The following is an 18,033-nucleotide window of genomic DNA, read 5'->3' on the forward strand; positions in this document are numbered from 1 at the left end:
AAGAAGCGACAAGACCTGTGCATACGCGGACAAATTCCACACCCTTGTAAAATTGCGCTGTGTCCTTATAGAAAGAAGAAACAAACAACAACATTTACACTGCACACGACCCGTGCACTATCGCCCATACATTACCGGACACGTATTTTACACCGGCAAGCTCCTGTGTGATCGTGTCCTTCCCGTACCTTTTCTAAAATAAATACTATTTTTGGACAGTCGTTGTTTATACTGTGGAGGAGGAATAAACATTTATTCAACTGCATCGAGTTGCTAATTTTACGTATTATTTAAAATACGTTTCTATGGATGCGCAAGAATATTTAGGGGGATTCTTCGGTAAAATTAAGCAGTTGTGAGTTTGCAACTGTCATGTGGCATTTCGTGGGTCATGTTCATATATATCATTTTCAAATCCGACATGAATCACCTTGTCCAGAAACGTGTCTCACTCAGCATAACCAAATGCCTAATATGGTCACGTCTTAATCTCTTAAGGTGAACCTAAGTTTTAAAAAAGAGGAGAAAACGCGTAATATAATGCACGTTGTTGCCCACATGTGTGAGGGGTTTGTGCCATGACTCGCTGTTTTTTTTTTAATTTTTTCCCACAGTGCTTGCTGTCAATACAATTTTGAAAAAGGCGAGCCACAATTCCTGGACCAAAGGGGGGTTAATCAGTTTTAAAAATACGTACTGCTTTTTCACCGCTACAGTCACGACAATAATGATAACCATAGTTTGGCTTTTCGCGTTACATGCGTTCTCTTCTCGCTGCCCTTGCAATGTTTGCAGGACCCCCCGCCCCCCCCCCCCCCCCCCCCTCTTCCCGAAAAAAAAAAAACTAAATGCACAGAATTTCATTTTTTAACCAATCCTCAAGAATTAAATGCCAAGACAAAGGCGATATTCAGTTTATAAAACAAAGTTACCGGGAACCCGTTGCGCTGATTCGCAACGAGAAATAAAAAGGAATGTTTTACTACATCTGCAACAGCACAAACTCATTTATTGCCATCTTTAGGGTTCGTAAGCGACCTTATACGCAAGAATGCAAACACATCTCGCTGTTACAGGCACCTGTTAGATTTTAAAAGGAACGCAATTGGTCAACAGAGCCGCCGTAACAGAAAATTTGTGCTCACTGTGAGGTCCCAGAAGCTTGGTTTGCACACTGTAAACCTGCTTGTCACTTCGCGAAAACCTAGCTAAACATGAGATGTTGATTGTACTGCGTGCGTTGACAATTCAATTCGCAAGTTCACTTGCGACGGAAGCCGTAAATAAGTGATCCGAAACCGTTATTCGTCAAACCTTCCTTCAGAGTCGTTGAAATTTCATTTAAAAGACCCGTTAGAGCGGTTACATTTATATTTCTGCGCTGATCAAAATTCAGTAATTTTATGTTGCCTTTTGACCCCACAAAAAATATCGTAAGCTCTTAGAAAGAATTTCGGGGCAGTCAAGTAGTGTTACCATTTCAGGGCATCCCACAAATGCAAGAATGCGTCATGCTACCAGTGAAAGCGATTGAGATTGCCGTTGTAAACTGAATTTCAGAGATCGATGCTTCCTGATTTGTTTCTATTTATGCTTTTATGAAGGCTCAAAGCCGTAGTCTGGAAAGATTGAGCTTGCTACCAGCCACAGCGTACAAGTTCATTGTCACAATTACGGCCATTCTGAGATTCCCGATGAGTCGTCGCTTTTTTGGGCGTAGTAATAAAAACTGACTGCCGCTTCCATGCTATACATTGAACGTTGAGGAACCGAACTACAGCATACCACTCTTGTTTGCACCTTTCGTGCGCACATACGGCGGGAAAAAGGCACGAAGCGCGCCCACAGTGTGCATTCTTACGGGCCGCTCAGCGGAGCATCCACACTAGCAGCGCGACGCTGTCGCCACCTACATGTCGAGCTCGCGGCGAATACCGCCCAGCAAAATTTTCGTAACGACGAGAGCCCAGCCCACACATATGTGTGGGTTCATTTTTCAAGCGTGATGACGGAACACACACGAAGGGAACGGGTGTATTTTTTAGCCGATCGTGTTTTTCCAAGTCCTGCAAGTCGTGTCTTACGCTTGTTATTCAGAAAATATGAGAATAGCAAGAAGAAATATCAGTTTTCATCTTGAAGGCGGCTAGCGTAATCGTGCCTGCTGGGGCGCCATTTTTAATGCGCGATTTCTCGCCCCCTGGTGGCGAAATGTATGAACTACCGAAACCAATAAAGTCTCGGAAGTGTTCGCAGCGGCTACCCAGGGCTGTGAAACCAAAACCGGAACAGGCGCCATTAAGTGAACGAATTCGCTGACCCACACGTTTGTGTGGGCTGGGCCTTAAAGGGCTAGAGGGGGCTCCACCAAGACCAAACACAGCTCTGTCGAGTCTGAAAGCAGCAGCCTCAGGCAAGTCGCTCAGCTCCATTCCAGCCACGAGAGACGCTCTCTCACGCAAGGAGTGCTCAGTTCGGGGCCGCAGTGACGCTAACACGGTCAGGAGTGACGGACCACGGGCCGGCACCAAAAAACGGGCTCATCAGTGCCCAAGCGGAACTAGAGGCCCCACTGCAATCTGGCTTCTGTCGGCAGCCACACACAGGACTCTCTGGTGTAGTTGCCTCCCTGCTCTCCTAATGAACCCAAACGTGTATTCTGTCTTCTTCGGGGCCCCTTTCGCCGTGCTGTGGCCCTTACAACTACAGTGGAATCTCGGTCATACGAATCTCAAGGGGCGGCAAAAATATTCGTATCACCCAAAAATTCGTATCATCAGAAAACGAGAAAAAATGGAAATGTGCTGCGCATGCGACAGGCGGCGGCAATATGGCGTCGGCTCTTGCCGCGAAGAGGTACAGGTAGCTTCAGCAACCGCTTCTAACCTTTTGTTAAAACGGAGCTCAATGTGTAAATTAAATTGCTCATGCGGGAAAGGAGCTGACAGTATGGGAGAAGCACTATAAAATGTCATCTACGCCAAATATCCACCGCGGAGGTGGCCCAGCCAGCTGCTGCTAGCGCTCCGAAATTGCCGCAATCACAATGAGGCGCGCGTCTCCCTATTGGCGCAAGTCGTGAGGCTCCTCCCAATGCAGTTAGCGGTAACCGAGGCAGAGGCTGGCGCCTGGGTGCCGGGCTGAATCGTCAGCGCGGGCGTCAAAAGAACGCGCGCTCATCGCCGACGCGACGCGCGCACACGAACTCAAGCCTGAACCGCATGCCATTCGGGCGCGTCGGCGTTTGCGCGCGCGTTGTTTTGACGCCCGTGCTGACGATTTCGCCCTAATGTCAGATTTTACCTCGCTCGTAAAATGACGCGCGACGCGCACGGCAGTGGGAGGAGCCTGCCGACTTGCGCCAACGGGGAGGCACGCTCTTCATGGCGGCAGTTTGAAAGCGCTCCGGACAGCCCGCTGGCTCCGCCGGAGATGTTTAGGCTTACCAAGGTGGCGGATATTTGATAGGCGCTTTCCCTAGCCGCGCGGACGATGCTTTACAGTGTCGTTTTCGGACTCATCAGCTCCCTCACTTCATAAGCAACTTCTTTTGTTCTTTAAAGAGCGGTCAGAAGCGGTCGGTCGAGCCACCCGCCCTACTTCGCGGCCGTTGATGCCGCCATGTTGCCGCGGCTTACCGCGCCGCGCGCCGCATGCTGGTGGTATTCGCGGTGGCGTCAGCGCGCCTGTGGCTTGCGCGGCGCGTTTTCGTGAGCAGAAAACGCTCCATGCAGTTCACGCTTAATGATTTTGTGCCTGCGTGCGACCAAGGCCACACGGCCGCACATACACTCCCGCCTCCCGTCCACGCCGCAGTCATCTGCTCGCGGCTCGCGTGTTCGTATCAACCGCACCGGGTGATAAATGCGAACGGATCATCCGAATTTTTTTACATTGCGTACAATGCATTTTGGCCGGGGAATTTTGAAAATTCGTATCACAACGAAATTCGTATCAACCGAATTCGTATCACCGAGATTCCACTGTACTTGACAACCTCGGGGGACCAAGGGGAAAAAGTTGGTTCAGGTGGCCAACCTCACCAACCTTTCAGGCTGGGAATTTCCCATCAGAAAAGCTCGTCTAACCCAGACGTTTTGTCACAGAAAAGCCTTACTATGCTCCGTACGCACAGCGCTCTTGTAAAGGCCCAGTCGTCAACGTGCACACTTGACCAGCAAAATAAAACTGTGCAGCATGCGTCCCTACTCTGTAATTTGCATCCTGTGGTAACAAGGCTCTTTCGGCATTGCCGTGCCCCCTTAGAGCAGCGTTTCAGTGACAGCCCTGCACGCCTCAAAGAGGAGGAGGGGGCTCCCCTCACCTGCCTCTCCTCGTCGGTGTTGGAGTGGTCCACCGTGTCGGCCAGCTGCGTCTGCAGGTAGCGCAGGGCCGCCAGGGGGTCCTCGAAGGTGATCTCGCGGAAGCAGTGCTGCCGCACCAGCTGCCGGCAGCGCCGCAGCAGCTGCTCCTTGGACGGACGGCACAGCTGCTGGGCACAGGCCCGCCTCCCGGTTAGGCGCTGCCGTGTTACAGCGCCCACTCCCGACGACCGCCCAGTAGCAACCCACACCACTGGTGCCCACCAGCGGTGGCTGCACTATGCGCACTAGATGAAGACAACGTGGCGCACGCTCCATGCGCAAGACGTGATGCTGGCCGCCTGTAGTGCTGGCGGCCACGGTCAGCTGTTAGAGCCCCGTAACCGTCAATCCTTAGTAGGGATGAGAACCCACCCCAGGCCTTGAAATGACCCTCGTCCTTGCACACCGGACAAGGTTGAGCAGCCTGCCTGACGCGCTGCCAGTCACTGCCTCTGCCGGTACGTGACCACCTTGGCGCCCACACCCCCTTTTCTGTCTCTGCCCTCTCGCGATTCACGCAGCGCACTCCCTTCCCGTACACAGACTGCACTGCAGCCATTCCCATCCGGGGCATGCCACAGGCACTAAGCACGCAGCAGCATGGGGCGATCAGCTTAAGTGGCTCAAGGGCAAAAGAGAAGGTGGCACTAACCTGCAAAGACCAAAAGTCGTCCAGCCTGACCTTTGGCGAGTTGGGTCGGCCAGGGTTGCCCCCAAAGAGGTAGTGCACCTGCAGAGAGACACTCGCGTGACGCCTCACAGCCCCCTTCGTGGGCAATGCCTGCAGCGCCTTTCTTCTTCTGCTCCGTCACTCTGGTCCCTCTATCCCCATCACGGGGCAGCTGCCAACTGCCGCTGCCAAGCGACATTCCGTCCTCCCTTTGCCAGTAAAACCAACGCTAAAGCGCCCAGGCTGCATGTCTTCCCTGGGGAGGATGGCAGTGAAGGGGACGTCCTTTCACTCACCTTTTTGACGTGGTCGTACACGAGCTGGTGGGCAAACCGAGGGCAGGGCTCTTGCACGCTCTGCTTGGACGTCGCCTGTTGGCCATAATCGCTGTGGTAAATGCACGACCTGCACTGGCCAAGCCACAGTGAGATGAGAGCCCCGTGTGTGGCGGCAGCCACTTCGGCCTCACCACTTGTTCTGGTTGATGTCGTAGATCCAGAAGGAGTTCTTCACGTTGTCTTCCCGTTTCTCCTTGTCCTTGTTGGAGCCCGACAGGACGTGGATCTCGTTCAACTCCGGGTCAATGGTCGCCCTCTGTGTGAAACCGGCCGCCGGAACTGCAGAGACCGGAAGGAACTCGTACTCGCACCCATGGCGCTTAGCCACATCACCACCAAAGCGCACAATGTTCCTGGGGACAGGTCAGGTGAGCCCGTCAACCCGATTCGAGCAATCACAACAACCTCGAAAAGTTCATTTCGCACTGAAGCTGCGCCCACCCAGACTGCCGGGGAGGGCTCCAGGTTAACCTGGGCCACCTGTGGCTCTTTAACATGCACCGAAACACACGGGCGTGCCTGCTTTTTGCCTCCATCAGAACCCGCATCCTAAGGCTGAGCCACCGCGACAGGCGTGCACAAATTTACCTTCAACTTTCTGGCCGTCGCACAGGATGTTCATCTGGTCTGTATCAACGTTGTATGTGAAGAAGTCAGTCAGGTACTCTTTGGAACGTTGGCCAGCAAAGATGTACAGCAGGCGTGATTTCTGCGAGACAAAGCACAAAACCCCGGCGAGCAAGGAGAATTATTGCAACGTCTAAATCACCACTTCAGCATCACTTCCGTGGCAAAGGGAATAGTAGCGCCAGCTTGAGCCATGAACAGATTCTCCATTGCAGAAAGGCATAACACAGCGCTTACACGATTAAAACATGCACTAACTTCTTGGTCTGGGAAAAAAAAGAGGTACAGAATCCAGCATATGCAACTAGGAGAGGTCAAGTTACAACATGGCTAATGTTTCAAACATTACACTCTAAAATTCCCACTGCCTGATGTCCCTTACTGTATCTACTGTAAAGACCCGCATGTAATACAGACCTGCACATGATACGAGGTATAATTTGGAAACAGCAAAATCAGAAAAAAAAAGTTTTTATCCACATATAATGCGAGGGCAAAGAGCTCACCGAAAGCATCTATCTGCACTCCAGTTACCGTTCAGTCATCGTCGGTTTCACTGGCACTGTCTCCTGACGTTGCTTCGTCAGTAGGGTTGCCACCTGCCCGGCTTTGGACCGGCCCGGCCCTTTTTTTAAACAGCGGGCCGGTTGCCGGTTCATACTTAAAACCGGCCGTCATTGGCCGGTTTTTCAGCCCTCGGGCCATGATTATGTCTGTTTTGGCGTTTTATATGCGTCAATTCAACAACTAAGACGATAAATATGTGTAAAATATGTGAATATGTGAAAAAAGATGATAAATAATAAATAAATAAATATGTGAAAAAAGATGATAAGTATGTGATATATAAGTCAAAGTGCAAAGTCCAAATCGTTACGCCCAAAACTCGCTGCAGGAAAGCTAACTCCAACAACAAGTTTCCACAAAGGCACATCAAGCGCAGATGCACAGCCAACACTTCATCCCTGCAAACATGCTGAGTGGCGCAAATACACAATACACAAGAAAGAAGACACGGACAGGCGCTTCTTGTGTATTGTGTATTTGCGCCACTCAGCGCGTTTGTAGACCTCAACCAACACACCCAGCAAAACGTTCTCTTGAACTTTATCCCTGGCCAATCTCCCCGAGTTGGTACGTTCCAAACATTTCAAGGGCATGATCATCATCTAAGTCCAAGCTCATACGGCTTGAGTTCCCCTATATAGCTCCCGCAGGGAGCTAAATAGAGGAACTCTACAGACAGCAACTTAAATTGAGTTAAACTTAAACTGGGGTTCAACTTAAATTGAGGACGACTCAGCGAGCAATGGAACGGAAGATGATAGGTGTAACATTAAGGGACAAGAAGAGAGCGGAGTGGGTCAGGGAACAAACGCGTGTTAAGGACATATTAGTAGAAATTAGGAAGAAGAAATGGACATGTGCAGGGCATGTAATGCGAAGGCAAGATTGGTCATTAGGTTGGTCCAATTAGGTTGGTCAAATTAGGAAGGCAAGAAGGTTGGTCATTAGGGGAACAGAGTGGATCCCTAGAGAAGGCCAGTGTTGGAGGGGGCGTCAGAAAGTTAGATGGGCAGATGAGATCAAGAAGTTTGCGGGGATAAATTTGTCGCAGTTAGCACAGGACCGGGGTAATTGCAGAATAATGGGAGAGGCCTGTGCACTGCAGTGGGCGTAGATAGGCTGGTGATGATGATGATGACATGGTGCAATTTTCCCTGGGAATTCGCAGATGAAGTGCCACTCGTGCGGCAAAACGACATTTTTTCGTTGCGGCGGAAAAGTGCCAAATGTTTGGAACGGTCGGGCAGCCCCCGCAAACGCTGCTCTTGCGACGCAGAAGGGCCGGACCTGCGGCCAATAGGGGCCCGAACGTGGGACAGGTGGCGCTGCTGGCGCCGTTCAACAGCGCCTCCCGCGGAATAAAATTGCATAAATGGTCTGGACGTGCCCTGGCGTCTGCATGTAGAGCACGCGTTTACGTGTTGCTTAACCCTTTGAGGGTTTTTGCTGTACGTGTACTGCGGCGGTTTTCCGTCCTGCAAGGTCTCTGCCGTACGGGTACGATTTCGAGCATCTGTTTGAAATTTCGCGCCATATTAACGATGCATGCCCTCTGGGAGGTGCTGCCACCTCCTGGGACTTACAAGAAGTGTTTGAAATTTGATTGTGCTACCTTCTTGCGGTGAAAAACAGAACTCTCTGGCTTCGGCGCGTTACGGCGTCTGTACGTGTCAACGCGTTTCGTGGTTTCAGTTTCGCCACGTGATCGCATCGGAGGCGCGAGAAACTTGATCGGCGCTCGCTATCAGGGGCAGCGGAAGTTGATTCTGATCTATATTGGCGCTGCTCTTATCTTGTTTATTACCCACGCTCACTAGGTATTCGTGCCCTCCTTGCTTGGAACTGAAGTAACCTACTCAGAGACTCCGTTGCGGGGGCGGCGGAAGTTGATTTCTATCTATATTGGCACTGCTATTAGCTTGTTTATCACCGGCGCGCACGAGTTATTTTGCTCTCCTCGTTTACCGAGTTGTCTTCGAGTTCTTCAGATGCACAGCAAAGCGGCGATATGGCCCAACGAACTGCCCGCTCTAATGACACCGACCGCGATGACTCTTCTGACTCTGAGTTTGCTCCTTTCACTGAGTCTGAATCGGAAGACAGTCTTTCTTCGGAAGAAGACAGCTCATTTTCGGACATGCGCTTTATGCGTGCAGACTGCGATAAGGCACTGCGCGTAGACCCGTGTTTCAAGGAATACCACACTCTGAAATACTACTGAACATTTTTCAGTTCTAAGTGATGCTGACCCCAAAATACTGTTCCTGCTAATTTTTTACCATTTATTCTACACTTTAGACATTTTGTACATTCCAAATCCGCAATAAACTAATTTGACCACCAGGGAAAGTTTTTTTCCAAAAAATTCGACCCTCAAAGGGTTAAAGGGACACTGAAGTGAATTTGTCAAGCTCCCGTTTTTGCTTGCACTGCGTAGACTGGCTCAAATTAGCACACTTTTCAACGTTTATTCGGTTGACAAATCGGTAATTATTTTACAAAGCGCGAAAGAAGAAAAACTACCATGCGCGGTTTGCGGCGGCCGCACCAACTAAAGCTGTGACGTTAGGAGGAGCGGGCACCGTGATTGGACGATGCCCAAGGTGAGCAACCAAACAAGTTTCGGTTTCGGTTCTGTAAAACACAACCGTTGGCGTTGTTGGATGGGCATTCTCAATAACTCAGTAATCATCGTACCGCGCTTCTGCCATGTTGTCAGCTGTAAAAATGCATAAAGATAAGCCTCCTAGGACGGATTGGAATCGTAGCATTCACTAGCCGAAACCTACGCAGTGCATGAACGCCCTCCGCGTACCCGCAGACGCCCAAATGTGATGCGCTTTTCCCCCATATTTGGAGCTTGCCTCCCTCATGCCTGTGTCGTAAAAAGCGTGTTCGCACCAGTCCAAGGGTCTGTTCATTCTGGCCTGTGCCCACTGCCTGCAAGCAGTCGGTGCTTATGGCAACAGCACGCCAACGAGAACTCGCTAGCGCGCCAGTGCCAGCCTGCGCGTGTTTTGTGAACTAGTTCGTGGAGCCATGAACGTTGCGGCCCAAAAAAAGGTGAACTCAATATAGAAAACATCGGTGGAAAACGAAAAAGTTAACTTACAAAAAAAAAAAAAAGCACGTACCCGCGGGGATTCGAACTCGTGACTTGCAAAATACTTGCGGTTGTATACCTATAGCAACCCAGACCGCTCGGCAACGGAGCGGGCTCCGCTGGCGTTGGTAATATAGGGTATATATTGTACAATCAGTTTACACTTTTATTTAGTTTTGGCATTTCAAGCAGCTTAGGTGACTATTTCTTGTATTGCGCTCGTGCAGTAAGCGTACCCCGAGTTTCCACAATAGCTCACGTCTAGCAATTGCATTTCGTAGGCGGAAAAGCGTTCGCAGATGCGTAGTCGTGCTGCTGACCGCTGTGCTTGTTCGCCCAGCGCAAAAAAGTGCTTCCCACACCCTAGTTTTACGCTGTACGGTACAAATATCAGTTGATTTTATTTCCTTAGTACCTATATTGACTTCGCTGACTCTTCTCCCGCCTTCAAGAGGCCTTATATTTTCCTACTGGCATACCAGTCAGCGAAGCGTCGCATGTGCGCTTGTGCAGCGCTTGTGTGAAGCGACCTTGACTTGGAGCTAGATACAGTGTACAAACTAACCAAGTAAAGAAAGGCAAATTCTTCCATTCACAAACGTGTCCTGGCTTCGTTTCAACTGAGCGAACGAATTGCGACGACCCGTCGGCGGCCGGCGGACGAAACGCTGGGCCGACTGACTCCGTCTGAAGGCCGGGGAGCCATGCAGTAGCGCAGCCAATTGCCAGGTTATCCCCTCCTGACGTCACACGAAAACGCCGCAGAAAATGGGCGAGCGTAAAGAGAGGAGGACAGCATTTTCGAATTAATTTTTCTACTAAATAAAGTCGCGTAAACGCGCCCAGGGTGGTCGAAACATGGCCTGGGGACTCCGGACTACAATTTGCGCAAGTAATCCCGCAATGTTTACATATCACTTCAGTGTCCCTTTAAAGCACGGGGATGCGGCCACTTGGAGCGTGTGGGTCGTCTCTGACACGAAGCCAAGACGACCTGTGATGAACAAGACGATCCCCACTGTAACAAGAACAAGACCGCAGCAAACTATACCGCCGTGTCTTTGTGTCGTGCACTTCAACCTAGGGAACGATGACTAACGGAAGTAGTAGCACTAACTACCGACTGAGGCAGCGGTTAGTGTGATTTTAAAAAGTGCCTAGCCGCTCTGCTGACATCGAGCCGATTTGAAGTCGACTTCACAACTAAGCGCCCATGCAATGCTGGTAAGACATGTTTCCAGCGTCTAATATAAACAGTTTGATACTGAAGTAGTTATATATAGGAAAGCGTTATAGGGCCTTTATTAAAGGGACACTGAAGTGAATTTGTCAAGCTCCCGTTTTTGCTTGCACTGCGTAGACTGGCTCAAATTAGCACACTTTTCATCGTTTATCCGGTTGACAAATCGGTAATTATTTTACAAAGCGCGAAAGAAGAAAAACTACCATGCGCGGTTTGCGGCGGCCGCACCAACTAAGGCTGTGACGTTGAGAGGAGGGGCGCCGTGATTGGACGATGCCCAAGGTTAGCAATCACACAAGTTTCGGTTTCGGTTCTGTAAAACATAACCAATGGCTTTGTTGGATGGGCATTCTCAATATCTCAGTAATCATCGTACCGCGCTTCTGCCATGTTGTCGGCTGTAAAATGCACAAGATAAGCCTCCCAGGACGGCTTGTAGTCATAGCATAGCGAGACCTACGCAGTGCATGAACGCCCTCCGCGTACCCGCAGACGCCCAAATGTCATGCGCTTTTCCCCCATATTTGGAGCTTGCCTCCCTCATGCCTGTATCGTAAAAAGCGTGTTCGCACCAGGCCAAGGGTCTGTTCATTCTGGCCTGTGCCCACTGCCTGCAAGCAGTCGGTGCTTATGGCAACAGCACGCCAACGAGAACTCGCTAGCGCGCCAGTGCCAGCCTGCGCGCGTTTTGTGAACTAGTTCGTGTAGCCATGAACGTTGCGGCCCCAAAAAAGGTGAACTCAATATAGAAAACATCGGCGGAAAACAAAAAAGTTAACTTACAAAAAAAAAAGCACGTACCCGCGGGGATTCGAACTCGTGACTCGCAAAACATTTGCAATGAATTCCTAGTGCCTCAGACTGCTAGGCTACGGAGCGGGACGTGAAGGTCCTGCTAATATAGGGTATATATTGTGCAACCGGTTTACACTTTTATTTAGTTTTGGCATTTCAAGCCGCTTAGGTGACTATTTGTTGTACTGCGATCGTGCAGTAAGCGTCGCCCGAGTTTCCACAGTAGCTCACGTCTAGCAATTGCATTTCGTAGACGGAAAAGCGTTCGCAGATGCGTAGTCGTGCTGCTGACCGCTGTGCTTGTTCGCCCAGCGCAAAAAAGTGCTTCCCGCGCCCTAGTTTTACGCTGTACGGTAAAAATATCAGTTGATTTTATTTCCGTAGTACCTATATTCACTTCGCTGACTCTTCTCCCGCCTTCAAGAGGCCTTATATTTTCCTACTGGCGTACCAGTCAGCAAAGCGTCGCATGTGCAGCGCTTGTGTGAAGCGACCTTGACTTGGAGCTAGATACAGTGTACAAACAAACCAAGTAAAGAAAGGCACATTCTTCCATTCACAAACGTGTCCTGGCTTCGTTTCAACTAAGCGAACGAATTGCGACCAAGCAATTTTTTTTAACCTCCTTGATTGCGACGACCCGCCGGCGGCCGGCGGACGAAACGCTGGGCCGACTGACTCTGTCGGCCGGGGAGCCGTGCAGTAGCGCAGCCGTGGCGCAGCCAATTGCCAGCTCATCCCCTCCTGACGTCACACGAAAACGCCACAGAAAATGGGCGAGCGTAAAGAGAGGAGGACAGCGTTTTCGAATTAGTTTTTCTACTAAATAAAATCGCGTAAACGCGCCTAGAGTGGTCGAAACATGGCCTGGGGACTCCGGACTACAATTTGCGCTAGTAATCCCGCAATGTTTACATATCACTTCAGTGTCCCTTTAAAAGTGCAACCGCTCGTTACCCTGATATGACACACACATTTTTTGTCAGAAATTAGGTGTGGGCGACGCTCGTTAATTTCATTAATTACCTAATTTAGGTTAATTATTAATTAGTCATTGATTGGGTTAAAAGTCAAATTGATGCCACTAGGGCTTCTGAGGTACCAAATTAAAGGTATCGATGAGGGGAATCATGTGGGACAAATGGAATAATGCATCCTGCTTATAGTCATGAGATAGTCACGTGAGTCATGGATTTGGTTAAAAGTTCACGTTATGCTACTAGACCTTGTGAGGTATCAAATTAAAGTCTCGGTGAGTGGAATCACGCCGAACAAATTAAAAATTGCATCCTGGTTATAGTCATGAGATAGTCACGTGTCATAGATTGGGGTAAAAGTCAAATTGATGCCACTAGGGCTTGTGAGGTATCAAATTAAAGGTCTCGGTGAGGGGAATCACGTGGGGCAACTTTAAAATCGCTTCCGAGTTATAGTCATGAGATAGTCACATGAGTCATAGATTGGGTTAAAAGTCAAATTGATGCCACTAGGTCTTGTGAGGTATCAAATAAAGGTCTCGTTGAGGGGAATCACGTAGGGCAAATTAAAAATTGCTTCCTAGTTATAGTCATCAGACAGTCATGTGAGACATAGGTTGGGTTAAATGTCAGTGTGATGCCACTAGGGCTTGGGAGAGATCAAAAAAAGGTACTGATGTAGAATGTTTTCATACAAAGTATTTTTTTAAAAGATAGCAAAGGAATGTTCTTGACTAAAATTATAAGAATAACCGGTTTGGGTGACATCAGTAGACATCACAAGCCGAGACAAGTCCGCGAACAATCCGTATTAGGGTAGAGCGCACATTGTGGATGAGATTTTGTTTTTAGCTAGTACTTGTTTGTCTTTATGTTTGCTGACTGTTTTTAGAAACCGTATTTCTTGGTGTATTAGTGAACTTTCTTCACTGTTGACGCGCCACTGCTGTCGAGGCCACTCAATTCGCCGCTGAATGAGCTGCCGAACCTCAGTTAGACGCTAAATATCATTCGCCTCTAATGTCCTTTGGTGTTGTCGTGTAGCGCTGAATTATTGACGTTTAGAGCAAATGTCATTCGCTCTAAACATAATTTGATCTGCCATCTGAGAGTTGCACTAGATATCCTACGCACTTTCGAACGTAATATCATATTATTGCTCATAAAAATAAAATAATGATAAGGTGAAGCATTTCTGGGGCAGCCACTGGTGTACCCAAGGTAATGTGGCCTTCGCAGAACACTCCGTGCCAATATATGGCTTGCACAACGTTAGCGCTGGCCGCTTGCATAATGTAGTTGTCCAACAACGTGGGGCGCGAGGGTAAAGTAACACGAGGGTGAGGAGGGAACACAGTGAGAGCCTCACATGTGTTGCTCTCAGTCCACCCCGGAGAATATTTCTACGGGGTTCTTTCTAAATACGGGCTGATTTTTCTCAGCCCCTGCAAAAAAAGTTAGTCAGGTTTGGATATATATATACTGTAACGGTGGAATGAAGTGAGCGTCAAAGCTAAGGTATCTGATGGGATACAAGATGTCTAGCGGAGCAGCAGAAAAAGGATGGTCGCAATGATCATTATGACCACTTCTTTGTCGACGCCTCGAATTCATACAGTATTGGAATGAAAGTGTGCGGATGAGTATTCATGTTCTGGAACCGCACATGTGGCAATAATAGATCTATTACCTTTGCATAAATGCAAGTAGGGTACCATAAGCCCATTCTACATGGTGCGGATTTACAATCGAATTCGCAGCTGGGGCATCGTTAGTGCGGCAATATGTCGTTTTGCTGCACAAGCTAAAGCAATCCAAGTGATCAATTTTCGTTGCTGCCGAAGCTACAAAATAGGTTGTTTTACTGCTCGAGCAGTGCTTGAGCAGTGCCGCAAATGCGAATTCGCAAGTATATTCGCACCAAGCAGAATGGGCTATATGCTATTAAAATATCATCGAGAAACGCTTCGGAGAGTTCCCATCCATCCGGCATATTGCTAGAACTATGGAGGTATTAGCGTTTCTTTTCACGCCCTCGGGCGTCGCTAGTATTGGCGTTGTGGCAATGGTGGCGTGGCGAAGCACCCACCGATCGAAGGCCTACGTCACAGCAATTCAAACCAGTGTCGCAACTTAAGGAGAACCAAAGGGAGAATGGGCTCAAAATAAAATAAAAAGTGAACACTCCTAATAAGGCGTTGCACGAAAGAGGTGGTCATAGCCTCTCCTGAAATTTCCTCATCTTCATGGTGGAAAAGTTTACAAATGGTGGTGCCAGTATTCAGATAGTTGTGAATAGTTGTACCAAGACGACACAAACAGGTACCTCTACATTGGGATTCATGTGTGTCCATTCATTCATTGCACTAATAAGGAGCAAAAAAAAACGTATAGTGCTGTTACGTTAAAATAGTAACCCTGCGAAACGTCGTATGGCGCTGTTGCGCCGCGCATTCCCGAAGAAAAGGGTGACGTTGCCACGAGTATTCTTGGTGACAGTCATCCTGGACAGCGCATCATGTGACTGAGGCGCAGTGTTGGCGGTAACGCGTTACAAGTAACGGCGTTACCGGTAACGCGTTAACTTTTTTGGTAACGTAGTAACGCACCCATTACTTTTCCAAAGAAGTAATGGGTAACGTACTTACGGTACTTATTTTGAGTAACGTGTAACGAAATTACGTTACGTTACTTTACTTCCTAGAACTTAAAAAATTAAATTTTAATTTTTTTCGCTATCGTGGTACTTTCTGGAGCCGCACAGCTTTGCACTGACGGAGCTAAAAAACAGCTTCCCTCTGGTGCACAAGCTGTTTCTCAAAGTAAACACGGCAGTACCATCGAGTGCATCCGTTGAACGCATATTTAGCGTAGGCGCGGACGTGTTTACCAAGAAGCGAGGTAGAATGTCAGATGCCAACTTCGAAATTCAGCTGTTGCTGAAGTACAACAGCGGAGTGTGCTTCGGGTAACGGAGGAACTTGTTCACAGAAACTATCTGTACTTTGACATGTGAATAAAACATATTCAAAGCTTCTATCTCGGCTGGTCTTAATTTCTGTGCTAATGAGGGAGGCCGGTTCTTCTGTAAAGTTCCGTGCCAACATGTTATAAATCAGCTTCATATATACTTCCGCGTTTTTTCTTGTAACTATTCGGGTAAAACCCTAAAAAAGAGAGGGTAATTAAGTTTCCGCATGGACATATTTTAGCTATGGCGCTTACGCACATATCAAACGTCGAAACAGGAAACCGCAAATGTTTTAGTTCGTGAATGAAAAGTAACGCAACAGTAACGTGCGTTACTTCTTATCAGTAACGGTAACGCGTTCCTTTTATTTTGAGGTAACGTAGGTCGGTAACGTGTTACTTTTATTTGCAAGTAACGAGTAACGTATTTAGTTACTTTTTTTCAGTAACGCCTACAACACTGCTGAGGCGTTACTCGTTCCGTCGGTGGCTTGCAACATACTCTCTAGAGCATGAAGTCATTTATACCAAATTTCACTACTGGAAAGTCTGGCACTGCAATCAGGTGCCGTCATGGGACTGCCTTTAAAATTCCTGTGTCCCGTGATTGACAACTCTCTTTCCCCAACGGTGGCTCGAGTTTCTTTTCCTCCTAGCAGCACGACGCTCCCTATGCATTACTTTGGAGCAAGCCCTGCTTGCTTTCTTCAGGCGCTGTGTGTGGCTTTTTTTTCGGGCAGTTAATTCGCAACAAAAAGCCATAGAAAAAAGAGCTCTGAACAGAAGGAGTGAATGCCGGAAAATTGGATCGAATTGAGCAAACTACAACTAGATCCATGATGGGGAGGGCGAGCGGGGGGGAGTGGAGGAAAGGTGGTGTTACAGGCACGGGTGGCAGAAGACTACTGTCTTTCGATGACATTTGCAGCAAAGGAAGCAGATACGGGGCCTTTTTTATATTATTTCACTTCAAAATTCAAATTATGGGGGATTAACTCGCTGCAGCTGTGCACCTGGGCCTTGAGGACTCTGGATTACTTTTTATCACCTGGGGATCTTTAACGCGTGACGAAATCTTGACATACAATCGCCTTATTTTTCTTCTCCATATGAAAAGCAGCCGGGATCAAACCCGCGTCCTTGGGCTCAGCAGCATAACTGAGCCACTGCAGCTGGTGGTATTTTCCGTTACTGCCGTAAGAAGCTGCTTCTGAAGTGCGCTGGTTCGTCATGTGTATATTTGTTTACTACCGTAAAACCGTAAGGCGCCCTAGATGTTTACCATCCTGGTACGTTATTGTGTTGGTGCCTCGTTGCTCTGCAGGTCATATAGTAACAAAGTAGCAATAAAGAAGCAAAACAAATGAATGAATTTAATTTGTATGTAAAACACAAGCGTTAATTCGAATGGCGAGGAGATGCCACCTCAGTAGAGTTGTAACTTTCCATCAAATAGTGAAGGGCGTGAAAAAAGTTTTCATGTTTTTTAGAAAAATATCGAAAAAAAAAAAAAAAGAAACACGATTTCGAACATATCAAGAGCTCGACATGCTTTTAAATGGCTGCTGAAGAGCTTTTCAAAAAATTTGTTGGGGGCATTGCTTTATAGTTTTCTTGACAGTGAATTCGATTGATTGATTGATTGTACCGTATTTACACGATTGTAAGACGACCCTTTTTTTCAAATTTGACAATCCAATGTTGGGGGGTCGTCTTAGAATCGAAATCGAACCATGTACCGCTTGCAACGACAAGAGAGACAAGAAATCAGGGGTGCTTCGAGGTGTAAACAGCTTTGCACGCTCATTTCCATGGTTACGGTAACCATTTCATACATTCTGGCGTCAATAAAAATGATGCACCTTTTGTAAGTTGGACCTAGAGCGACTAACCTCCCACTATCGCGTTCGGAAGTGTACTAAGCAACGTGATATGATAGTGGCTACGTTTGCACCGTGCATTGAATAAAGGGATTCGCTAATACTCATTTTGTTTATTAGAGACCACGACGATAAAGCCGGTCGTGTTAGAGACGAACAAAATGCTTCGTGAAAGCGAGTAACGTGCTCACGGAAATTGCGAGCGGCTGCTTCCGTCAGCCGCCATGTTGTTTTAATCACGATCGCGCGTGGCTGCTGCCGGTTGCTTCGATTGTCATCTCGAATAGTTTCCCGCTCAACCCAAAGCGCATAGTTTTCCGCATGCTTATACAAAAGCTTTTCTTTTTTTAGCATCTAATGTGCGCATTACGAGTGCCTTTATGACGAGCGCACGGCTCTTGAGGGAGCACCGATAATCGATGGAAGAGCCGCCGTAGGGGGGTATTGTATTGGTAGTTGACGGAAGAGCTTCTCTTTGTGATACAATTTTCTAAGCGGG

The 18,033-nt window shown here is 48.2% G+C and overlaps 1 protein-coding gene across 4 annotated transcripts in view; it reads right to left on the minus strand.

Moving 5' to 3' along the window:
• Window positions 1-18,033, minus strand: part of Muskelin (muskelin 1) — an 84,568-nt gene that overhangs the window by 27,690 nt on the left and 38,845 nt on the right. For 2 of the 4 annotated variants that reach the window (XM_077682590.1, XM_077682588.1), the window contains exons 14-18: window positions 5,961-6,081; window positions 5,504-5,651; window positions 5,331-5,439; window positions 5,017-5,094; window positions 4,325-4,489 (exon numbers count right to left, since the gene is read on the minus strand). In XM_077682590.1, the coding sequence (XP_077538716.1) occupies window positions 4,325-4,489; window positions 5,017-5,094; window positions 5,331-5,439; window positions 5,504-5,651; window positions 5,961-6,081 (621 nt within the window). Of the gene's footprint in view, window positions 1-4,324; window positions 4,493-5,016; window positions 5,095-5,330; window positions 5,440-5,503; window positions 5,652-5,960; window positions 6,082-18,033 lie in introns of all 4 variants that reach the window. The other 2 variants (XM_077682589.1, XM_077682587.1) reach the window with 1 other exon arrangement.

Source organism: Haemaphysalis longicornis, unplaced genomic scaffold (assembly GCF_048455015.1).
Source record: "Haemaphysalis longicornis isolate Haplotype H1 unplaced genomic scaffold, Haemaphysalis longicornis Haplotype H1 scaffold_9, whole genome shotgun sequence".
NCBI classification, from domain to species: Eukaryota; Metazoa; Arthropoda; class Arachnida; order Ixodida; family Ixodidae; genus Haemaphysalis; species Haemaphysalis longicornis.